Source organism: Rhinolophus ferrumequinum, chromosome 7 (assembly GCF_004115265.2).
Source record: "Rhinolophus ferrumequinum isolate MPI-CBG mRhiFer1 chromosome 7, mRhiFer1_v1.p, whole genome shotgun sequence".
Lineage (NCBI taxonomy): Eukaryota > Metazoa > Chordata > Mammalia > Chiroptera > Rhinolophidae > Rhinolophus > Rhinolophus ferrumequinum.
The window spans coordinates 84,328,295-84,354,869 of record NC_046290.1 but is presented as its reverse complement, the minus strand read 5'-3'; the positions used below and the strand labels follow the sequence as shown (position 1 = coordinate 84,354,869).

The following is a 26,575-nucleotide window of genomic DNA, read 5'->3' as shown; positions in this document are numbered from 1 at the left end:
TAATAAAATTGCTCCTTTAGTTATCGGTAACATCTTATTTTAAATCCTATTTTCAACAAATTAAAAACTAGGTAAAAAGATTTCCTCAGTCTGCCTCCTATCATATCAGTCTGCCTTTAATTATTTAGAATCCTACAGCAACGTAATGATTAAAAATTTTTTTTCATCTTTTGAAAATTCATATTTATGTATAAAGAGACATGGCAGGGGATGAGAGTGGAAATGGGGAGAGGTTAAATAATTTACCGAACTTCTCATTGCAAAGTATAAAAGAGTACATGAGTTTGTCAAATAATTTTATTTTTGGGTGGAATTAATATGTTCCCCACTTATTACTTCCGAGTCCCAAGAAACCTATCGCTATACACCGGGTGTGCCAAAAAAATGTAGTATATAGGTGGATACTGGTCAACTTTGCTCAAGCAGTAGTTCATCGTAATCAGAAGTGTCTGGACGCAGATGGTAACCACTTTAAGCACCTCTCATAACTGCAGAAGTCAAATGTGACTTGTATTCATCTTTTGTTATCGGTATATACTGAGTATTACAATTTTAATAGTTTTTTCCTTTCTTAAAGTGCGTATACAATTTTTTTGCACTATATATATGTATGTATATAAAATAGTTATTATCTATAATAGTTATTACATATATGTTATTATATATACACATGTATATATGTATATGTAGAGGGTTCCCAAAAAATGTATACATATTTTAAGAAAGGAAAAAACTGTATTAAAATCGTAATACTCAATATATACCGATAACAAAAGATGAATACAATTCATGTGTATACATTTTTTTGGCACCCGGTATATATATATTCCAACTATTTTTTTTATTACTATTATATATTACCAAAATGGAGAACAGCCTACCAATTTTTTCCCTTGTCAGCAGATTTTAAATTATCAAATCAGTTCTGGTCCTTATTTGGCAAGGACTATATTTTCTTCAATATTTCTATTTTTAAAATTTTGCAATTTTTGATAAATGTCTTCCTTATGTGACACCACATAAAATAAAAATGAAAAGTAAAGAGAAACACCATTATTAAATCACTACTGGCCCAACTTCAGCCATTCTCCTTACTAGAAAAGCCCACATTTCCCTGTCATCCATAATAAATTACCAATCATTCTTTCATAAAAAGAAAAGGTCTGTTATTGATCTTATTTACCTAATCCCATTTTTTAAAAAACTGCTCTTTCCCCAGATTAAAGATTACATGAATTAATATTTCAATTATATTTCACCTTAGTTAATATATCTTTCTTCTAATTTCTGCAGAATAACCGTAGTCAGTAATTGCTTTTACCTTTTTACAAGTTTATAAAATATGCCTAAAATAAAGTTTCTGTAAAAAAAGCCATAACCTTCTCTACAGTCAAATTCTACTCAATGGTTAAAATGACTATTTTATCACGTATTTTTGTATTTTTAAACAAAATACATACCATATTAAACTTCATTTGAAATCATTAGCTCACATAAGAAGTCATTACAATAGAGCATTTAAAAGATATGTGCAATACAATCTGTGGTTTAAAATAGTATTTGCTGCCTATATTATGATGTTAAAAAAGAGATGCAGCAGGACCACTTATCCAGTAAATTCAAGAAATGTTGGTATTTTCCCAGTGGACTTTTACTTACTATTAGGAAAGTTACTTAGTTGTTGAGACTGCTCACTGCTTAAAGCAGTTTGCATACGTTGGTCACCTGAGTGCACACAACAGCTGGTAAACAGCAGGCACTCAGACATTTGTGAAATGAACAAGCAAGAAAGAAGACAAAACATTAATAGTACACAACCTTTAAGAAATGTTCCAGTATTTCAAAACTAAATGGAAATACCCAATACTACTTATATTCTAAAAAAGCTTTCCAAAGGGACTTCATATTCCTCTCTTCAAGATTAATAATGAACAGCAGCATATTCAGTGCTGTGAGAAGTCCTGCAGGAAATAAAACCTGGTTTCACTTTGTTAAACCCTATGTTAACAAAACTCAACTAACTCTTCCTTTTTCAACCCTCCCACATACTAGCATTCTGAGGAATCAATTTTGGAAAATGATAGTCTAGAAAAAGACAGTAAAACTTTTCTTCTTCTTAAGGATTACATGGAAGTAAAGAACAACTAACCATTAAAAACAAAAATATTAAACTTACATAATGTTAAAAATTAAGAACAGAAACATAAATTGAATTTTAAAATTAATACTGGTAAATATACATCGATTCAGAATTAAAGTGAGATAGGGTTGTAAATATATAAAGGAAGGATACAGAACAAAAAGAGGAAAAGAATATAGGAAGAACACATGAAAAGGAGCATTGGAAGAAAAAGGAACACTGAAGGCAGAAAGACTCGATGAAATTATTGAAAAGTAAGTATTAGACTCAACAAGAGGGGGTCAGTAGTTCTTCAGATTCGTTCTAGGAAAAGGTTACTGATAAATTTACAAGAATCACTTAGGGCTTTGAAGTTCCCATTCACTTACCAAAAACAAAACAAAATGAAGCAAGTTATACAAAATGTTTGATTCTACAAAGTTAAAAATATTTCCTTGCTTGAAACTCAAATACACATACTAATAATGAGAATAAAAAAGGTAAAAAGAGCCTGGTTCTTTGATGAACATACAGTTGTTCATTCAACAAATATCTGAGCATTTTATATATATATACACACATACATATACACACACACACACACACACACACACACACACGTTATTATTCTGAATACTCAGAATATATCAGTGAACAAGATCCCTTCCCTAGTGAAACTTGCATTTTGGTAAGAGAAGACAGACAATAAACTATTAATGTAATAAACATATAAATTATGTAGTATGTGACAAGGTGGCAAATGCTGTGGATAAAAGAAAGGACAGAACAGTAAATGGGATCAAGTATGTGAGGTATGGTTAGTGGCAATTTAAATAGGTTTGAATAAAGCCAATGATCAGAATAGGTTTCACAGGAAAGGTGATTTCAACATTTGAACTTGAAAGAGGTATGGGAATTAGTCATACAGATACCTGGCAACAAAAGCTTTCTAGGCAGTGGGAGCAGCCAGTGAAAAAACCCTAAGGTGGAAAACTGCCTGGGATCTGTGAGGGGCAGGTACAAGGTGGTCAGTGTGGCCTAGAGCAGTGATCAAGGAGGACATGAGATGGAACAGGGAATAGAGTGAGCAATGCATGTCATATTAGGTTTTGTAGGCCATTAGAGACTCTGGCTTTTATTGAGTGAAATGGGGGGAGGGCGATATGATCTGATTTATGTTTTAAAAGGATGGCTATATTAAAAAAGAGTAGAGGTGCAAGGACGGAAACAGGGAGACAAACTAAGAGCCTGTTAAAGTTAATTTAGGCATATGGACTAGCAGAGGACTGGTGAGAAATGGTTGTATGTATTCCAGATGCTAGATGGTAGCAATAGGATTTTCTGATGAATTAGATAACCCTAAACATCTGCCTACCTTCAAGCTTCCTGATATTGAAAGAATGGATTAATAAATCTACACTACGTTTAAGCCTTTCCAGTTGGGTGTTTAGGTACTTAGAATGAATACATTCCTAACTGACACAATTACATCTTAGAGATTAAGAAGAAAGAACTGAGGTTAAATAACTTGTCCAAGGTCACAAGAGTGTGGAGTGCATAGTGGAGTGCAGGCTTCAACAGAGAAAGGATTCTAAATCTACACACTGTATTGTGTCACTCTGTATTTCTCAGTTCATATTTGCAGAAGTGTATCCTTACCTATAAAATAAACTCAATATGCTATCAAGGTAAGATGTGAAGCACTCTCAAAAAAATCAAGTGAGCAATCTTAGAGACACTCTTAATAGAAGTAGTTTCTGTGTAATTTACAAGTGTGGCACAAGGAAGTACTTAACCACTCCTTTTCTCTTCCTATAATTTAATATCAGATGTTTACCCTTTCTTTCAAAAGAGTCATCTGGATTCTCTAAGTTGAACAAACAAATAAATACGTAAATAAGTATCATAGTATATACAAAGAGAAGTAACTTCCCTGACTCACCGAATTCAATGAGGTTGGGTATTCCACAGATATGTCTGTTCTAATGTTTAAATTTGAAGAAATGCCATAGAAGAATCACTTTAGAAAAATCATTCCAGTTCCTTTGTTTTTTATAACTTTACATCTATATTTTCCTTTGTCATCTTTTCTAATGCAAAATGAACTTTTCCCTCAGTACACTTTTTCTTTTTTTTTCACTACTGCAGTATTCCACTAAAACAGTATTTAACAAGTAACATTTATCAGTAAAGAAACTGTCTTCACATATACACTAGGTTAGGTTTCAGTATTTCCTTAAAACTCTCCTTAGTGTTTCATACTGCATGAAGGTGTGGTAAGTACTATGCACTGCATTCAAGTTACAAGAAAGGTGAATGCAGAATCAAATTATATGTGCTTGGTACAATAAATCTTCATTAAGTTCCTTATCAAACATGCCATCTGAAATATTTCAACTTTACTCTTAGAAAAATAGGACTTGAAAGGTTTCTCAAAGGGTCATGGTTCCACTTTCAGGAAGGACTAAGCGAAATTAAGGCAGAGCATTATCTACCTTTATTTTTAAAAATATTCAGTCTATGACCTCTTTCACAACAGAATCAATTCTAATGCCTAACCTAAACTTCTCTTGATGCAATTTAAATCCTTTTCCTGAGTAATTGCTGATTCTCACAGACATAATCTCATCTTTAAGTCTTCTCTAATATAAGATTTTAAACTATGTATCTTTTAGCTCTTCTTACTGCAAACTGTTGAAAACTGAATTTACTGTGGCATTTTCTGAAAAATTAAAACAATTTATTACTAAAATCCAGAAATAAGTTGCCTTAAAGAAAGTTTTAAAAAATAATTTGTACCCTGGAGATAGACAGATAGATAGATAGATATAAAACTCACTAAAATCTGTCCTACCCACCCCAAACATTGATTTTAAGCAGAAATAGAAAATAAAACAAAGAATAAGCAAATTTAATTAAACAAAATTTAATGAAAATAACAAAAAATAAAACCTACAAAATTAGAAAATGTTTTAACTTTAGGTAAACATTACTTATGTTCCAACTTATGTTCTAAAAGTTGGGCTTTACGAGAGTTTCAAATTGTTTTCTCCCCTTGTCAGCACACGAGGAAAGAATAAATGTTAACACTCTGGAAATGGGAATGCACCCACCCATCCACCCCACTTTCAGTAGGCCACAAGGAGGACGAGCCTTAAGCTACAGGAAGGGTGCTGAGTCAAGCACTCTAAAGGAAGGCAGAACACATATGTCAGCCTTTAAAGGTACACTCAACTCAAGCAATCACTAATACCGTCTTTTGCCATGTATAATGCCTACTTTTTTGCCCAAATTTGTGAGGGGAAAATGAGGATGCACATTTTACATGGGTAGTACTAATTCCATATCTATGTAAACGTTTTTAATTCTTTTATTCATGCTTATGAGTTAAAAGTGTAACTCTAGAAATCAATGATATTCATATACAAAATAATACCCTGGAATACAATAATCAGTTTTTTTTGAACTTACGACAAACTTGCAACAATGAAGAGTTCTTGGTCTTCTATGATGCAGAAATATCATAAATTTGTTTCTGGTACATAAAATTTCTTGTACTTTGTATCTGTTCTTGTGTTTTGTAATTATTTGTACATAAAATTTCTATAATATGTTAAAAAATATGTATCATAATGTTAAAAAATAAATGCTAAAATTCCTTCAAAATACAAAAAACAAGTACCTAAATGTAAATAAATAAAAATTTGAATTAAAAAATTAAAACGAAAGATTTTTTTCCCTGCAAGTTTGGGCCAAAAATGTGGGTGCGCATTATACACAGGAGCGCATTATGCACAGCAAAATATGGTACTTTTGTACACTGAAGTCAAAATCAATTAATTATACAAAATTAGAGAGAACACAAACCTAATTTTTCACTGTATTTAATAATGTTCTCACCTAGCAATAATTCAAAGGAAAGATTAATGTAGATGAATTATAATTAGCCAAATTATCCAACACAATACATGAATGTGAGTATAACTTCCTAAGAATCTAAATAATACTGAAGTATTATTTTTATCCAAATATTTTTATCACCCTTTCCCCCACTCACAATTTGTCCTTTCTTTTTATAAGCCTGATAGCTTCTTACTTCTCTTGCTGACTACAGCTAGGACATAATAATTCTATCACCGACTAACTCATGCCTTTACATTCCTGCTTATAACAATGATACAAAAATAGGTGTTATTTTGATAGACAAACTATTAGTGAGGATCAATAAAAGCAGAAGCATACAGTATTGTGTTGTTTAAAGAAGCAATTTTCTTTTTTTTTTAATTGGGGAATATTAGAGAACAGTGGGTGTTTCCAAGACCCATCAGCTCCAAGTCAAGTCATTATTTTCAATCTAGTTGTGGAGGGCGCAGCTCACTGGCCCATGTGGAAACAGAACCGCTGACCTTGGTGTTATGAGCACCGCACTCTAACCAACTGAGCCAACCAGCCGCCCCAAGAAGCAATTTTCTTAACCTAAGTTTAAAGTACTTTATTTTATCTATTTATTTTTTAACTGGGGAATACTGGGGAACAGTGTGGTTTTTCCAGGACCCATCAGCTCCAATTCAAGTTGTTGTCCTTCAATCTAGTTGTGGAGGGTGCAGCTCAGCCGTTTCCAAATTAGTTCCGAGAGGGTGGGAGTGGGGGTAACTGGCAGCCTTGTTGTTAAGAACTTGTGCTCTAACCACCTGAGCCATCCCGCCACCCCTCCAGCAGCTCAGCAGCAGCTTGTTGTCTTTAATTTAGCTGCAGAGGGCACAGCTCACTGGCCCATGTGGGAACTGACGATTCAGCAACCCTGTTGCTAAGAGCTTGCACTCTAACCAACTGAGCCAGCCGGCAGCCCCTAAAGTACTCTTGATAAGTCATCAAGTGGTATTTTGAAAAACATTTATCATTGCAATATAGTTGTGCAATATAATGGAATTAGACTTATACTGCTGAACTAAAAACATGAGATTAATAAAGCACAGACATCTAGAATTACCTTTCAAGAGCTGCTCTCCGTTTCTCTACAAATTCAGTGGATGATGAATCTTCTTTACCCACTTTGACCTTGGTCATGCCTTTGAAAACATTGAATGAAGCTCATGATGATTGTATATTATTATAAAATAGTCTTTTACAATCATTTCTGCCTAATTTAAAATATACTTTAAATTTGAACTTGACAAAAATCTCAATTTATAACTAGCATCATACCTTTGAAAAATTAAAACTCGTGATACAGGTAGTAACAATGCTACTTGGTAAGTAGAGCAGAGGTTGAGCTATGTCTGTAGTTTCCTGACCTGTAACTTTTCGATTCCTTCCTAATCTGTTAAATATTGCACTCCTAGTAAATTAAAATGTGATTACATTTCAATGAAATTCAAATTAGTAATTTGAAGCTCAATTAATATTTTCATTTCTTATGAGCAATAATTAAGGTTCTTTACTTTGGGGAGCAGAAAAATAAAAATAAGTGTAATCCAAGAATTTGCTAAATATTTTCTGTGGTAGATTTTAAGAACATGTTCTTGTTTAATTATCATAGATGGTTTTGTAACAGTTGAAATAACAAGCTCTTTTATAGGTATGTTTAGAATTCTTCAAATTTAAAAAATAAAAATTATGTTAATAATTTCTGTTGGCAATTTCAATTTTAACACTAATATATCAGACTGTAGATTTTTCTCTTTTCCTGTTCTTTTTACTTTCAAAAATCAATTCTGTAGACATATGCTACAACATGGATGAACCTTGAAAATATTATGTTAAGCGAAAGAAACTTGTCAAAAAGGAACATATATGATTCCCTTTATATGAAATATTCAGAATAGGCAAATTTATAGAGAAAGTAAATTTGTGATTGCCTATGACTGGGGGGATGGGGAAATTAGAGAATTATGGCTATGGGATAATAAAAATATTCTAAAATGGATATGGTTTTGTATGTGCAAATACTAAAAGCCATTGAATTATACACTTTAAATGTATGAATTGTATATCATGTTAATTATGTCTTAATAAACTCATTAAAAAATGGATTATGTAAAACCACATAATTCTTACTCAGGTTGGTATATCTGGGGAATAAACATGCATCACCGATAAATGTTCTGTTTAACTTAATTACTCTAAAATACAATAGTTTGAAAAAGAAAACTCAAACACTTAAACATTACCTACCCTGAATGGACTACAAGATGTGGGATGTTCATTATTTCACATATTCTGCTTCCCTGGAAAAAACCTTACCATGATATATAGTTCTTTGCTTTTTTTTTCTTCCAAGAATCTGCTTATGTTGTTTCCTAGAAGTAACCATTATGGACCACTGTGGCAAATTGAAAAAACCTTACTCTAACCAGCTACCTCTTAGGACTTTCCAACTTCTTTGTTGCTCTTGTCTGAAAGTTTAGTAAAATAGTGTAAGTCAAGTAAGGTTTTATAAAAGTGGTACCAGTTACGTGCTAATAAAAAGACTCCTCTCCCTTCAGTGGCAGTTATAGCTTCCAGCAAAGAAGAGAAGTTACTTCTCTTATTCTACCAACCCATTATCAGTGTTTTTTATTTGAAAACCACTGGCTATGTAATTAAAATAGCCTCCCATATCTTAAAATTTTTCTTAATAATGTATTTATTTTTACTTTAAAAACCTGATAGACACTATGAAATTTTTAAATGACTGCTTTTCTAGTTGGTTGGTTGCCAGGAAGCTCACTTATCAATTTGTTACCCACCTTTAACAACTGTGCAGACTTCATGCACACATTTTGAGGAAACTAACTTGGCTTCATCTTACTATTTGACTACAATTATTTTTCCTGCTAATTTCTTTATTTTATACCTTTAAAAAACTGCATTATATGTAGTTGCTTCAAATCCTTTCTAGAATAAAGTGGTATATAAATAATTTTAAAAACAATGTAATCCTCTTAAATGTGTATTAGACAATTCTACAATCACGTAGCATTTGATTATTTTCAAAAATTGGTAAAAAATAAAAGCAAATCATTATATTGAAAAACATACCAAATTAGAATAAGAGTGGCTAAGAGTACAATCTCTATGCAAGTAAGATGGCTTGCATTCAGTTCTGCCTCTTAGTAGCTACATGACAAGGGGCATGTTACATAACCTTGATGAAGCTTTGCTTCTGTAAGTTAACCTAAGTTGTTGTGAGGATTACGTGAGAACGTAGGTAAATTATTTAGCACAGTGCCTTAGCACAGTAAGCACTCAATAAATGTTAATTATTCCTATAATTTAACTCAGAGTCTTACAATTTAATGGGTTATCCTGGCAATTTATGTGATTAATATGAACATAACTGTGTCTCTGTCCCCTAGTACACTTTGAAGGCTGTCAGAATCAGTATCAGAAAGAATGCTCTTAGGATTTAATTTCTTATTTTTATTTTGAATTCATGTGCTATTTATTATACTGCAATAGTTGTGGAAGATTGAAGATTATTGAGGCACAATATTAGTTTGAAACATAATGAACTTAAGCATGAAAATTCAGCTTTTAAATCTTTACTTTTTTGGTCAATGTTTAAAGCCTAAAACTAGCATTATCAGCCACCAAAATGAGAAATAATTTGCTTTTCCTCTTTTGGTATATAAAATAGCTGCACTACTTAGTCAAAGATAAAAATGATATTAATAAGTAATTTATGATAGATGAAACTCAATTCCCTACACAGATAGCAGGATAACAAAGATATCATTGCAATAGTTCAGAGAAGAGGGAAATAAGATTACTAATAAGATCGGCAGTGTTAAAGCATGGTGAGATAACTGGAAGTTTTCAGACTTTTATGGGGGGGAGGGGGTGGTGCACAAAAGTCTATTTTCATAATAATAAGATATTACTTGTCTTTTTTACTCTCATTCTTTCTTGAGAGCTCAGTCAGGTTTTATAAAAGGTTATTGATACGTTATACCACAACAGATTGAGTGAAGAAGCAGATGAGACTACAGCTATCTTAATAGCCAAAAATTAATTTGCAAAAATGTAGTACAAAAACAAAGCAAACTACTCTTTTTTTGTTTTACAAAAATTACTTTTCACAAAACTTTACTTGTTAACAAGTAGTGAGCTTACTGTTTTTAAATGAATTAAATATAACTTTAAAATAGTCTCATACAATAAATATCGATAGGGCCCTCAAAACTAAAAGCTTTTTAGGGTTCTCAGTAAGTTTGAAGAATATTAAGAATATCAAGAATATTAAGAATATCAAGAATATCAAGAAGCTAAAGAATTGCACAACTAGATTTTTTAATTAAAAAAAAGAGAAAGAATATAACAAACCCATTCAAATATATCTGATTTCAAAATCATAAGATACTGACAAAATTGCTCTTCGAACCAAATGTTTGAAAAAGTAAAATAATAAAGATCAGCAAAATTCATCTTAAATTCATCTTTTCAGAATAATAATCTTATGTATAAAGAAATGTAAATAAAAAACTATGACTGCAAAAATAGGAAAAAAACAATAAAAAATTTTAAGAGATGACAGACAGATGTCTTTTAATGCTTCTTCTCTTTTAATTTTCTGCATAGTCTTAACTAAACCTTTATTATTTGTGTAAGTAGAAATGTTTTAAACATTAAATTGAGGTACGAAATAAACTGAGTTTAAATAGCTCCTATCTGAGCAAGGCTAGATCAAATCTTTTTGGACAATGTATAGCTGAAAGCCAAACATCTCTATCCTTTAGAAAACACTATTAATATGCTATTAATATTATATCCCTTTGAGGTTTCTCAGTAATATGGTACTCTAATGACCCTAAAAGGCTAGGGCTTTCAACTTGGCAAATTCTGACCCAATATTTAACATCATTGTATTATATAAAGCAAAATCCTCAGGTGTTAGAAAATAAAACTATTAGCTTATACAGTCTTCTGTTGATGAATGATTGTCATAAATGGAATATTCAAATTCAGCATCTCTAGACATTATGATATAATAGTGAATGATCATGGAATCCACAAATCTACATAGCTAAAATTGAACAACGAACAATAACAAAAGTTAATTAAGTTTTTGATTCATACTTACCTACTATACTCTTTTCTGGAGCTGGTGGCACAATATAACCGACATGTAAATACTTGCTTGCTAACTTGCTGTGCAAACCGAGAAAGTCACTAAATCTTCTTTTAACTGAAAATTCACTCTTACTGAACATGGAAAGAGAAGTCTAAAAGTGAAGAAGAGGTATTTCAAATTTTGAATACTAAGCAATTATTCAGAAGTTAATGTTATACATAATTGTGAACACACACACACACACACACACACACACACACACAGGTCTATTTTATAAAAGAATGCAGAACAGATAACTAACGTGGTATACCGATCTCTAACAAATGAAAGAAAATCTAAATCACAGTAATTTTTAAAGAAACTTAGGAGGACAAAAAAATGCTTGCTTTACCCTATCCTTGACTCATCTCATTGACTCTGAATTTACGCTAATGATTCTTAAATCTTAACCTCTGGCCCAGATCTCCTCTGAGCTTCAGTCCAACATATCAAAATGCTCAAGAGACGCCTCCACTTAAATCTTACTGCCACCTCAAATTCACCATCTTTTCCCCTACTGCATCGTTAAGTTCCATAAGAGAAAGGCACTGTGTGTGTTGCTTACTATCATGTATTAGTGCTTGGGAAACAGCATGACCCCAGAGTATTTAATAAATATCTGTTCAATGAATTAACAAATCTCACCCTGGCCATACAGCATTCCTCCACTTGTGTTGCCTTTTCTCCAGGATCATTCCAAGTACCACAAAGTTCTTCTACTTAGTAACTTAGGCAATCCCTCCTTTCTCACCTCTTATGTCCAAGGCCCATCGATTCTACCTCCTACCTAACTCAAGAAGCCATTTATTTTGTTCATCCCCAGAACCAGTGCCTTAATATAAAGCATTACTTCTCACTGCGGGGTTGCTGCAGACTCTCTCTCTCCCTTTTAAGATCTGAAGGCCTCCAATCCGTTTTAAGAATCGCAATAGCTTCTCAACTAGGAAGCCTGGCCTCCACGTTGACTCTCCTCATTTATACTGAGTCAGAAAGATTTTTAAACAAAAATCTAATAGTGCCACACTCTTGTTTGAACCTCTTCAATGATTCTCCATTATCCCCAGGAGACAGTTCAAACTCCTTAATGTGGCTGATCATAACATAGGGAGGCACAGTGCCAAAAAATTAAATCAAATGCCACTTCTTACAGATCCTAGAAAGCAAACTGCTTTCTTCACTTCCGGCTTTTACTCAAGCAAATCCCTTTACCTAGAAAACCATTCTTCTTCTTTCTTCCGCACCACCTCCCCCGATCACTCCTCCTAATTTTGTCTAGATTAGCTCCCTTCCTGCATACTCTCACAGAATACACGACTCTACCTACCAACCCACTCACAACTCACTGTAACAATTTACTTGCAATCTCTGCTGGATGGTCACCTTGGTAAAGACAGGGATCACTTACATCTTCCTCACACCACACTTAGTGAGGGCTCAATATTTTTTTAAAGAGCAAAAGGCTCACCTTTGTTGTTACTCTATATGCCATGTAAGCATTCATACCATCACCTGTAAGAAAAAAATCAAACAATACTATTAAAAATCATAAGCGTAACTCCACTCACACACAAAGTTAATTATGTGAGGTTATGTGTTGATTAACTTGATTGTGGTAATCATCTCATAATGTGTGCATATATTAAATCATCACATTGTACATCCTAAATATATACAATTTTATTTGTCAATTATATCTCAATAAAGCTAGAAAAAAATAAGAGAAAAGCCCCCACAAGCTTAATAACAACAAAGTTAATTATGAAAAAGAAGCAAGAACAAAATATAATAAATATCGACTCACCAACTTTCTCTGGATCTGATACACCAATTTCTATATCAAAAACATCTCCATTTGCTTCTTCTTCAATCTAGAAAAGACATGTTTTTGGTGTTAAAGATTCCAATTTATATCATTGTCATAACATTAATAACTACATTTTTTACCATCTATCTTTCACTAGGGTCACCGTCAAATCAATCAACTAAAAAAGCCATTCCGCACTCTATTTCTGAAAAACAATAAAAGCTTTTATTTTCCTAACTATGCAAACACACACACACACATACACACACACACACACACACACACACCAGGAAAAAGATCGTTTGGAGAAGTAATACAAAAATCTTGTGTTCTTACAACTCAGATGTAGAAAAAATGTTCCAGTCTTCTGTAGAAACGCTGGACTTTTTTTTTTGGTTCTAATATCAAATCTTCAGACTCAAATTATTAAAACAATTAGCTCCTTAATCATTTGTTATAGCATTTTTGAATGTTGTATCTCTACTCTTTAATAACCAGAAGGTAGCCATTACTTCTGCCAGTAGATTCCTACATACCTGCACAAATTATTATACTAATAAGCAACTTTAGAATCATGATTTCTCTGATTACCTAGTAAACACGTGTTCTTGAAGCCAATGAAAGTATTATAAAGCTTACTGAAAGAAAGCAGTAAGTACGAAAAATTATAATCCTCTGAGACTATAAAGAAGCATTTTTTAATGCCATTTTTTGAGAACCAATCCTAAAAGCAGCTCAGCAGGAAAGTTTTGTTATTCTCAAGAAGCACAGAAATTGTTAAATATTGCTAATTTTTAAAAGCTATATTAACAATCTAAGACTGCCTAAAAGAAAAGTGAGTTTTCTTCTTAACCACAATCTTTTTATTTCAAGGTTACCCTCTTGTATAGATTTTTTAAAAAGTAAGCCTTACTTGAAATATAACATATATGAAGTATATAGATCCTAAGTTTACAGCTCGATAATTTTCACAGAGAATATACCTTTGCAACCAGAACCTAGATCAAGAAACAAACACCACCATTAAACCCCAGAAGGCCCTCTTATGCTTTCTCTCCAGTCAGATCCCATCCTCCACTCTGCCAACATTTATTACATGCTTTCATCAAATAAAATTACTCAAAATATCACTTTGTTGTGACTAAATATTCAAAGTACTTCCATACGTTATCTTATTTGACCAACCCAGGACCCTGAGAGCCCACATCATCATAAGATCACAAATGACAAACTCTTTGACTTAAGGAAAGTGATTTGCCCAAGTCACCAGTTTAAAAAGTGATGGAGATAAAATTAGAAGCCAAATCGCCTGGCTTCTTGAGGCCAATGTGCTTTTTCCAAAATGTCTAAAAGGTTTTGATTAGAAATCACTAACAGGAAAGTGATGTTGGGTGGGAACAAAAACGTATTATTTGCATATTAATTTAGAATACAAACATTTTTCCATACCTCCTCCCTAGATCTATCAAAGATCACAGGAGCAGACATACTCTTTGATTCAATTCTGGGAGCAATGAGTGTAGTGGGGGTCACAGGTGTGACTGCAGGAGAAGGCTCTGAGGAGAGGATAGGTTCCCTTTCTGGACTGTCCAGAGAAACTTCTTCTGTGGCTTCTAGATACAAATTAAACAAGTTAGTTAAGGACACTGGGAACAAACCCCCAATAGTCTATATATGAATTATGAAAAATATTTTATACTACCCACAAGTAAATATCAAAATATTACTTAAAAAAAGTTATAATTTTATAAATCCTTCCTTAGTTGTTTATCAAAACTTTAAAACCAACAGTGACTTTGTGGATTTTAGGAAGAATTCCTGTAAGTCAGCTTTATTATCTATACTAGTGGTAGGGATAAAGCTAGGAGGAAAGCAATAATGTGGATAATTCCACATTCATTTGTGTTTGGATTTGTAATATACCTTGTACTTGTGTTAACTTACCTTCCAAAATCTTTTATTCAAGCTAACATTATGATTATTGTATACATATGAACACAAGTTTCATGACAGAAGGCTGCCCAGAAATATCCCAACTGGGATTAAAGATTTGTTATGGAAAATTCATGAAGTTAGTAATCTAAAGCAATTTACTGCTAAAGATTACTGGATATTAGTTGAATACAGAGATATGACACAAAGCAAATTAAATGTTTAGGTTTTAATTTTAAATGCTCATTCACTTGAAAAACCTAAAATTAAATATATTTAAAACCAAATCAAATCAATAAATTGAGTGTCTACAAGCTATATAAGATTGTGCTAAATGCAATGTAGAAACACAAAGAAATGTAAAATATCATACCTGCCCTCAGGAAGTTTATAATCTAGTTGGGAAAACAAGACATAAGCATGTGGAATGTTAAATAATAATAAAAGACAAATAACAGCAAAGAGAATAGTAAAAAGAATGTTAGAAAACATTTAATTGCTGTATGAACTACAGAACAAATACTACAATTTGAGTTGAGATGGGAGACAAAATCAGGAATAGTTCACAAAACTGATCAGAGAAAATTTGGATGGGTAGAAAAACAATGGGGGAAGAATTTCATGAAAGTAAAATAATCACACAAGCAAAAAGCAAAACCAGAAAAACGAAAATGACTATCAGTGGCCTTAACGAAACCACAGCTCTGCTGGTTTATAGAATTGATATCAGGATAAGGCAGGCAGGACTGGAAGGCACATAGGATCAGACCACTGGTTTCTAGCCTGAGGTTCTCAGATTCTTAGAAGTTTGGGAAGGTAATAATGGTAGTCAGTGAGCCATTTTAATTTTAACACCTCAAAAAGCACAGCAATAATAACATATTAAATATAAACATCTTAACATTTATTTATCAATCTACTCTCACTCGTTATCTCTTATTGATCCTTATGAGATCCTTACTCAGCACAGCTCTTTATTTTTTTACATGAAAAATAAAAATAATTAATAACCAAAATCTTTCCAATTATGGTAACCAGAGGAAGGAAAATAGTCTAGAGACATTGAACAGACTACAGATGACCCTAAGATAGCAAATTAAAATCTTACATGCAACTTCAGACAGTTAAGATTGCTAGTATTTATTCTTGTTTATAAATTAAAATGTATTGGGGTGACAGTATTGACTTTTTTAAATAAATGAAACCAATGAGCAATAAATATAAGAAAGCAGTATATCAAAATCAGGAGGTGTGAGATCATTAACCTACAAACAAGCAAAACAACAAGCAGCAAACAAAACAGCTCACAGTGGCCCATGCGTGGATCGAACTGGCAACCTTGGTGCTACCAGCCACACTCTAACCAACTAAGCTAACTGGCCACCGCACATTGTAACTTTATTGAGAGATCAGTATAAAGTTATTTTAACGTTTCAATCATTTTATTTCACTTGATTGACCAGGTTTTGTGTTCTTTGTACAGACTCAAAGAACTCCTTTGTAGGAGGCCTCAAAATAAGAAAAGCTAAATATGATCTAAGTAACTAATATAGAGGGGGAAATGAAAAGAAATGCCTAGAAACTTAGGTTCGGCACACTAATGCAGTCTGCCTTAAGTTCTTTTCATAACTTCTTTTAGCATAAGTAAACTAACATACTATAAGTTCACAAAGTTTACTGTAAACCAGACCTAAAGGTTCCAGAAGATGCCCCATGGGTACTAAGTATAATGACAAACTTTTCCTTTGAAGAGATACTTTGAGGACAGCACAAGCTGATTATGATAATGCCAGCTAAGGAATATTTCACTCATATAATTTTTAAACAAAGGAATACTCACTAAACTTACAGTTGGTATTATATGCTGAAAAGCTAAGTGAAATAAGCTAAGTATGCTGGCAGAAACACGTTCCAAAAGGCTAGGACAATTTCAATATTGGCAATTTGCTCACCCTCACTCACTGCTCTAGAACCGTAACCTAAAATGTATTTAGTGAAGTCTGGTGCAGGATGTAACAAACGGTGGAGAGGGCTCTGTAATAAACATATTTGGTGAACACTCTCTAAGCTAATAATAGTAACGTCACACGTGAACTTTTTCTGGTACCACTTCTGACATACTAGTACTTGAAATGCTACCCTAAACACATTAGCATACATACCGATACAATCTAATTCCCTTTTGGTTTTAAAATCAAAGCAGCTAGATCACTAGAGCAATAACTATATTCTTGAGCATTTGAGATTGTGCTTCCTGGCGCCTCATCAGTTTGACTCAAACTCTTACAAAAATTCAAAAAAACCCTATATTCTCTCCTTTGATATAGGAGAAATAAAGTACATGTCCTTATTACTGAACAATAGTTTTCACATCCTGGTAACAATGCTACTCTCCAATATGATTTCCTAGAACCATACTCCTCCATAGGAGGAACAATATACCTGCTTAAAGGAATTATAAATAAAATGCAAGTGTAATATTAATTCATTCATATAAAAATGATCACATCAGGCTTAGAATAACTAATGATGCCATTATGAAATGCAGCTGAGTTTAAGATAAGAGATAAAGCACAAAAAAGTGTTTGTAAATAACAAAGGAAACATATGACTATGTTTAGTGTTTCGTCCCTGTTTCTCTCTTTTCTTTTAAAACAAACACTGACATTGACCATATTTGAATCACAATATTTAGTACAGACTGCTAGGCAGACTAAAACAAGAAAAAGATTTTTCTCATCATCTAAGTGTGCAAATATCACTGTTTAGTCCTCACTTGGCAAACTGCATACTGTAAAAAAATCCAAAATCCTCTCCGCTTACACACATACACACACACACACAATTCCGTTGTTAGAGTTTCCGCATACTTCATCTATATAGCATTCTGTGACTTCAAGATGAAAGAGTCTTTAATAAAATGGGTAATCCAAAACTTCTACATATAACCCTATATTATGAGAAGAATATACACAATCTTAGATTAATACCTACTTAGCAGAGAAAGGAGTCCTCTTTTAGATTAAAACATAAATGCCATGAAAAAAATTTGAGAACTACCTGGAAAAAGCCCATGAAAGGAAACAAAAAAGAATATTACTACTTTGGTTAACTATGATTTTTATTTTAAGTTGTTAGGGGGGGAATATGATTGGTATTTGGTATCATATTTTAAATTTTCTGACATGATAAAATACATGAATTCATCTGCAATAAAAACTTTTCATGGAACTAATCAGGCAGGAAATTACATGGACCTTTGTGATAGAAGGTTGTATTTTAAACATAATTGTACAAAAAATTCAGAATGGTTTGAAAATTCACAAACTATAAAGGCTGAGGACATATTAGTAAATTTCAATTCAATGAAAGCCAGTTCAGGTAAATTAAACTGTTGTACAAAGAGTTACTATTTTGATCGTGTCATTAATTCTAAGGAAGATTTAGCTTTTTAATAAACATTAAATTGTACCTAAATTTTAATCTTCAAGAAGAAAACTGTTTATGAAGAGAGGTCAATTTTTTTAAAGGTAGGATGGACTATACACGAAACCCTGACCTCATATGAAAAATAAATTCCTCAAGCATCAATTTACCTAAAAGTAAATCAAAATGAAACATGTGGTAAATACTGAAGTATTAAAATAAACAGATTTCAACTAAATATAGATTGTAAATTTAGTGATTTTTAAATTCAGGGTTTAATTTTGCTTTGTGACAACTTGTAATAAAGAGTACAATCACTGCTATTTCTCAAAGTATGAATGCCACAACCATTATTAGTCTTTTAAGTCTAAGTACTGATCAAACAATCAAATTATGTGATTTATTTTCAAATGCTTAAAACCAGTAAAGATCACATTTTTGCTTCTCTCAACAGCCCATTATTTTTCACAATGTTATCTAATTGGAAATTTTTTACCCTTCTAAGTTCTTAATAAGAAGAGCTACCACTAACACTTTACATAAAATTTCAGTTTTGCTTTACAGTTTGTAGCAGGATATATACTACAATTGGCCATAATTAAAAAAAATATAGTTACAATTACCTGCAAAAAGATCTTCTCTGTCGTCATCTAGCACAACTTCTGCAGGTTTTGGACCATTGGAGTTTGTACTAACATCTTCAGTTAGAAGACTAGTTGGTTCTGGAGATGATGGACTTGACTGTAAAAAAAACAAACAAACAGTAATAAACGGATTGGCACATTTATCTATTATAATCACGTCTCTATACGTTACAGAAACAGAACATTCTCTTGCTATGCAGGAAAGAAAGAACAAGAACAGTTATTTATAATTCTTCCTCTGAGGGTAAGAATGAACCAAAAACACACTTTTACTCATCTCCCTTAACAAAAAGTCACTTAAGAGTGAAATAAGAAAACCTTTTCTAATCACCCCTTTTGAGATACTAATTTGTCACATTGTGTTATGATTGACAAAAACAAAATTTAATGCTTTAATCATGTATAAGATTATTATATAGTCAAAACCAAAATATACTGCACGTGTAAGAAGTTCAAAGTACTGCTTTACCACAGGAGGAAGGTTTAATACTAGTTGAATTAAGACTACGATTATTCTAAAATTTCTATAGTTTCAAACTATAACTATGCCCTCTCCTCATTTACATTTTAACTAGGCTGTGGGACTATTTTTGTACTTCTTAACCTTAAAGTAAAATGACTAACATCATGAAATCTAGACTGTAAAGCTTTTAGCTTTATTATAGTTTTCTTATAGTAAACCAATACTTTAAAAAAAAATAACGTATAAAAAGGAGATTGTGTATGTCAAAAGTGCACAGCTAGATATTTTCACAAACCCAACATCCCTGTGTAACAAGCACCTAGATCAAGAAAGAGAATATTATGAACCCCAGAAGCTTCCCTTCTTTACCCTTTCCCCACCTGGCTTCTGCCAGCATCGATTCGTTTTTCCTGTTCTTCTCTCTTCATAAAGAGGACTCAAACAGAACACAGTTTGGCAGTTTCGTTTTTTTCTTTTTAACAGGACTTTATTGGGGAACAGTGTATATTTCCAGGATTTTTTCCAACTCAAGTTGTTGTCCTTTCAATCGTAGTTGTGGAGGACGCAGTTCAGCTCTAGGTCCAGCTGCCGTTGCTAGTTGCAGGGGTCGCAACCCACCACCCCTTGCGGGAGTCGAACTGGCAACCTTGTGGTTGAGAGCCCACTGGCCCATGTGGGAATCAAACTGGCAGCCTTAGGCGTTAGGAGCACGGAGCTCCAACCGCCTGAGCCACCAGGCCGGCCCAGTTTGGCAGTTTCTTACCAAACTAAACACTCTCTTATCAGACAGTCCAGCAATCACGCTCTTTAGTATTTATGCGAAGGAGTTGAAAAGTTGTATCTATACAAAAACCTGCACACAATGCTCATAGCAGCTTTATTCATAACTGCCAAAACTTGGAAGCAGCCAAGGTGTCCTTCAGTAGGTGACTGGATAAACTGTGGTACATCCAGACAATGGAATATTATTCAGCACTAAAAGGAAATGAGTTATCTAGCCATGAAAAGGCAGAGAGGAAACTTAAATGTATATTACTAAGTGAAAAAAGTCAGCCAGAAAAGGCTACACATAGTGTGATTCCAACTATATGACACTCTGGAAACGACAAAGACCCTGGGTTCGGGGAGAAAAGGATCAACAGAGTACAGAGAACTTTTAGGGCAGTGAAACTACTCTGTATCATACATTAATGGTGGGTACATGTCAATACATTTGTCCAAACCCACAGAATGTACAACACCAAGAGTGAACCCTAATGTAAACTGTGGACTTTGGGTGATAATGACGTGTCACTGCAGTTTCAATTGTAACAAATGCACGCCTCTGGTGAGGGATGCTAGCATGATGAAGATAATTTGTGTGTGTGTGGGCAGGATATGGGAATTCTCTGTACCTTCCCCTCAAGTTCTTAAGGCAAATTTCTAGTCACAAAAGCTTCACCAAACTTCTAAACAAAGACTCAAAATACTTCTAGTATTAAACACTGAAATAAATGTAAACTATACACATACATTTAAGAAAGATTAATAAAAACATTTAAGATAATGATTTTCCAATCCACTTATTCCAGTACAGGATTATGGGTGGCCTAAACCTGTCCCAGGAGCTCAGGGATCAAGGCAGGAACAGACTCTGGGACCAATTCTTGAGGAGCCCTTCCATCACAAGGCGAACTCTCACACTCACCGTCACACTCACTCACTCATTCACTCAGACTGGGACAACTCAGACATGCCAATTAACCTAACATGTACCTCTTTGGGATGTGGGAGAAAACCCAGGCAGACATGGGGAGAACATGGAAACTCCAACACAGTGGCCCCAGCTGGGAATTGCCTTTTTCCCCTTCTCATTAACATCATAACAAAATGATGTGGAATGAAACATTATCCGAGGATCTGCTATACTTTTTCCCTCTTAAATTCTTTGAAATAGATATGACTATTCAAAGTAAAAATTGTAACAGTACATAGCTGTAATTCATAGACTACTTACAATCTATAACGTCTTATCATAATTGAACATGCACAGTATGTTAACATCTTAGGTAGTCACAGTTCCCTGACACTAGAATCAGTGGGAAAAAAACTAACGTGTTTATATGAGAAGAAGGATCCTTTTGTCTCATAGTTCAGAGCCCAAGAGTGAAGGGCAGGCTGGGGATGGTGCGGACGGGGGCTCCTCTAGCAGTGGCTGTGGAAGCAGCACTCAGCCCACAGTGGGGAGGCGATGAGGCACACACATCCTTCGGGGGCCCATCCCCCAGCAGCCTGGAGTAAGTGCCCTGCCTCACTGCTCGGCCAGAGCACGGCCATGGAGTAGTCACTTACTGCAGGCTGACAGGACTCTGCCCCTTTCAGTTCACAAGTGACTACAAGAAGAGCTGTTCTCCACTGGGTACTAAGCAGTATGGAGAAGTGGCCACTGAACGAGGAAGTGATGGTAGAAGGGAACACTGCTGGCTTCTCTGCCTGGAGCACAGGCTCCAGATGACCAGGACTATATGGTTGTCCAAGATAAAATGTAATTGAGGAGACAGCAGTATTTTTAATAAATGTATATTCTTTTTTCTTTTTTTTTTTTACTTTAAAGTTTACTGGAACAACAACTGTTAGTCAAGTTACATAGATTTCAGCTGTACAATTCTGTAATACATTATCTGTATCTCGTGTGTATTCTTTTCTTACCCTACATCATCACCTAGTAGTGTGTTAGAGATTATTTATTAGGTTGATGCAAAAGTAATTGCGGTTTTTGCAATTATTTTTAACCTTTTAAACCACAATTACTTTTGCACCAGCCTAATATATAAAAAGTTCCAAGGCTGTTGCTAATATCTCTCTTCAATTAAATAGTAGTGCTTTAGATTCCAACCAAGATTAAAGAAGCCCTCTAGAGCCTCTTCTCTCTTGCACTGATTAACACTGAAGTTCCAGACAAAACATAAAATACAATGATCTAAAAGTAAATAATAGCAAGCAGATTAGGGATGAAGCCAAAAATGTGAAAAATTATCCATACAAGGGTTAATTTTACGATTTTTTTTCTTTTCTCTCCTCGCTTTTTCTGAGGAAGGCGCCAATTGCAGAACTGCACTAGGTGTGTGCAGCAATGTCGCCAAGAAAACCTGTCTTTCTGGACATAACACCAGGGCCCTTACAACCTACAGAGTGTAAATGGAGCATTCTTTTTGCTCTTCCCCACTATTTTCTTCCCTGGCCCTGTTCTGAGTCCAGACCTATTTGCTAACTGCATGATCACAGCAGTGATGAGAGCACTAGCATTTAAAACCACAAGAGAAAATATATAAAGCAATTATTGATGGACATAAAGGGAGAAATCCACAGTAATACAATATTAGGATATTTTAATACCATATTCACATCAATGGATAGGTCATCCAGACAGAAAATTAATAAGGAAACAATGACCTTAAAAGTCACATTAGACAAGATCGACTTAATAGACATTTAAAGAACAGTTCATCCAAAAATTGTAGACTACACATTTTTTTCAGGTGTACATGGAACAAAACAAGCTTTAATAAATTCAAGAAGGCTGAAATCATCAAGCATCTTTTCTGACCCCAATGGCATGAAACTAGAAATCAACTACAGGAAGAAAACCAGAAAAAAAAAAAAGTGGGAACTAAACAACATGCTACTAAATAAGCAATGGATCAAAGGGGAAACCAAACAAGAAACCAAAACCTATCTTGAAACAAATGAAAATGAAAACACAGCTTTTCAAAATTTATAGGATGCAGCAAAAGCAGTTCTAAAAGGGAAATTCATAGTTATACAAGCCTACTTCAAAAAACAATATCCAAAATAAACAATCTAATGCTATACCTAAAGGAACTAGAAAAAGAACAAACAAAACCCAAAGTAAACGGAAGGAAGGAAATAGTTATGCTCAGAGGAGAAATAAATGAAATATAAATTTAGAAAATAAGAAAGATCAAAACTAAGAGCTGGTTCTTTGAAAAGATAAACAAGCCTTTAGCCAAACTCATCAAAAAAGAGTGTCCAAATAAAATCATAAATGAAAGAAGAAAATTTACAACGAACACCACAGAAATATAAAGAATTAAAGAATACTATGAACAATTATATGTCAACAAATTTGACAATCTAAAAGATACGGATACATTTCTAGAAGTATGTAAGTTTCCAACACTAAATAAACCAGGAAGAAATACAAAATGTAAACAGACCAATTAATAGCAATGACAGTGGAGTAGTAACCAAAAAACTCCCAGCAAATCGCAAATAAAAGTCAAGGACCAGATGGTTTCACAGGTGAATTCTACCAAACATTCAAAGAATACACACCTATTCATCTTAAACTATTTCAAAAATTGAAGAGGAAGGAAAATTACTTCCAAAAAGTTTTTCCATGAAGCTAGCATAACCCTGATACCAAAACCAGATAAAACATCACACAAAAAGAAAATTACAGGCCAATATCCCTGATGAACATAGATGCAAAAATTCTCAACAAAATATTAGCAAACTGGATTCAACAACACACTAAAAGGAGTATACACTATAACGAAGTGGGATTCATCTCAGGGATCCAAGAAAGGTCCAACATCTGTAAATCAATTAATGCAAGACATCACATAATAAAGAAAAAAAAGGATATGATCATCTCAATAGATGCAGAAAAAGCATTTGACAAAATTTTGCATCTTATGATAAAAACTCTCAACAAAATGAGTATAGAAGGAACATATCTCAACATAATTTCCATATATGACAAACCCACAACTAATAAAATAACATACTCAATGGTGAAAAACTGAAAGCATTTCCTCTAAGATCAGGAATAAGACAAGGGTGCTCAGTATTACCACTTCTATTCAACACAGTATTGGAAATCAGACAACACAAAGAAATAAAAGGCATCCAAATTGGAAAAAAGTGAAACTCTCATTATTTGCAGATAACATGATACCATATATAGAAAACCCAAGTCTCCAACAAAAAACTATTAGAATAAATGACTTCCGTGAAGTTTCAGGATATAGAATCAATATATAGAAACTGTAGTGTTTCTATACATTAATAATGATTAGAAGAAATTAAGAAAACAATTCCATTCACAATTGCATCAAAGAGTGTAAATGCCTAGGAATAAATTTCACCAGAGGTGAAAGACCTGTACTCTGGAAACTGTTAAGACACTGAAGATGGAAACTGAACAAGATACAAATTAGTGGAAGATATACCTTGCTCACGGATTGGAAGGATTAATATTGTTAAAATGCCCTTAATTCCTAAAGCAATATACAGATTCAATGCAATCCTTATTAAAACACCAATGACATTCTTCTCAGAATTAAAAATAACCCTAAAATTTATATGGAACCACAAAAGACACCAAACAGCCACAGAAATCTTGAGAAAGAACGAAGTAGGAAGTGTTGCGCTCCTTGACATCAAACTATACTACAAAGCTACAATATTCAAAATACACTATAATAGTACAGTATAGTACTGGCATAAAAACAGATATATAGATCAACGGAATAGAATAGAGAGCCCAGAAATAAATCCTCGTTTATATGGTCAATTAATCTACAACAAAGGAGGCAAGGATACACAAAGGGGTAAAGATAGTCTCTTCAATAAGTGACGTTGGAAAAACTAGATACATATATGCAAATAACAAAAAAATGGAACTAGACCACTTCTTATAGATAAACAAAAATAAACTCAAAATGGATTAAAGACTTAAACATTAGACCTGAAACCATAAAACTCCTAGAAGAAAAGAAAGGCAGTAAACTGTCTGACATCACTCTTAGTAGTATCTTTTTGGATTGCATTTCCTTGAGCAAGGGAAACAAAAGAAAAAACAAACAAATGGAACTACATCAAACTAAAAAATGTTTGCACAGTAGAGCAAACCATCAACAAAATGAAAAGACAACCTACTGAATGGGAGAAGATACTCACAAATGATACATCCAATAAAAGGTTAATATCCAAAATATATATGGAACTCATACAACGCAACACTAAAAAAACAAACAATCCAATTAAAAAATAGGCAGAGGATCTGAATATACATTTCTCTCAAGAAAACATAAAGATGGCCAACAGACGTATGAAAAGATGCTCAACATCATTAATCAGGGCAATGTAAATTAAAACCGCAATGCGCTATCACCTCCTACCTGTCAGAATGGCTATCAACAATAAATCAACAAACAAGAGTTGGTGAGGATGTGAAGAAAAGGGAACCCTCGTATACTATTGATGGGATTGTAAATTAGTGCAACTACTATGGATAACAGTATGGAGATTCCTCAAAATATTAAAAAATAGATCTGCCACACGATCCAGCAATTTCACTTCCGGGTATTTATCAGAAAAAACCAAAAACACTAATTCAAAAAGATATATACACATCCCTACGTTCATTGTGGCATTACAAGTAATAGTCAAGACATGGAAGCAACCTAGATGTCCATTAATATACAAATGGATAAAAAAGATGTAATACAAACACGCACAAACACACACACGCACGTATGCACGAATACGGAATATTATTCAGCAATAAAAAAAGAATGAAATCTTTCCATCTGCAACATCATGGATGGACCTACAGAATATTATTATGCTAAGTGAAACAAGTCAGACAGAGAAAGATACTTACAAGTGGAATCTAAAAAACAAATACATAAAATGAATAAACAAAAGAGAAACAGTCCCACAGATACAGAGAACAAGCTGATGGTTGCCAAAGGGGAGGGTGGTGGGGGATGAGAATTGAAAACAAAAACAAAAACAAACTCAGCTGGATTGTGACTATGTTAAATGTAAATGGTTCTAGACAGTCCCCAAATTCTGTATCTCCTCAAATGAAGGCTTCTGAAACATCACAAATGTACCTGAAAGCTATGTGCCTGTCACGTATTAAAAACAACATCAGTGGGGAAAAAAACAAAACCCCAAGAGAACATCTACTACTCTGGCCAGTTGAATAAAGGAAAAGAAAACCCAGTAGTATGAAGAATAGGGAACAGAAACACTTATTAGTATTTTCTCTCTCACTTTTTTCACTGCAAGGGTCGCCTAAGCT

At 33.6% G+C, this 26,575-nt stretch overlaps 1 protein-coding gene across 2 annotated transcripts in view; it reads right to left on the bottom strand.

Annotated features, from left to right (window-relative positions):
- SNX2 (sorting nexin 2) overlaps positions 1 to 26,575 on the bottom strand; it is a 52,253-nt gene that overhangs the window by 12,908 nt on the left and 12,770 nt on the right. For both annotated transcript variants that reach the window (XM_033110527.1, XM_033110528.1), the window contains exons 2-7: positions 18,996 to 19,113; positions 14,464 to 14,627; positions 13,012 to 13,078; positions 12,676 to 12,719; positions 11,181 to 11,322; positions 7,110 to 7,188 (exon numbers count right to left, since the gene is read on the bottom strand). In XM_033110527.1, coding sequence (XP_032966418.1) covers positions 7,110 to 7,188; positions 11,181 to 11,322; positions 12,676 to 12,719; positions 13,012 to 13,078; positions 14,464 to 14,627; positions 18,996 to 19,113 — 614 coding nt within the window. The remainder of the gene's footprint in view (positions 1 to 7,109; positions 7,189 to 11,180; positions 11,323 to 12,675; positions 12,720 to 13,011; positions 13,079 to 14,463; positions 14,628 to 18,995; positions 19,114 to 26,575) is intronic.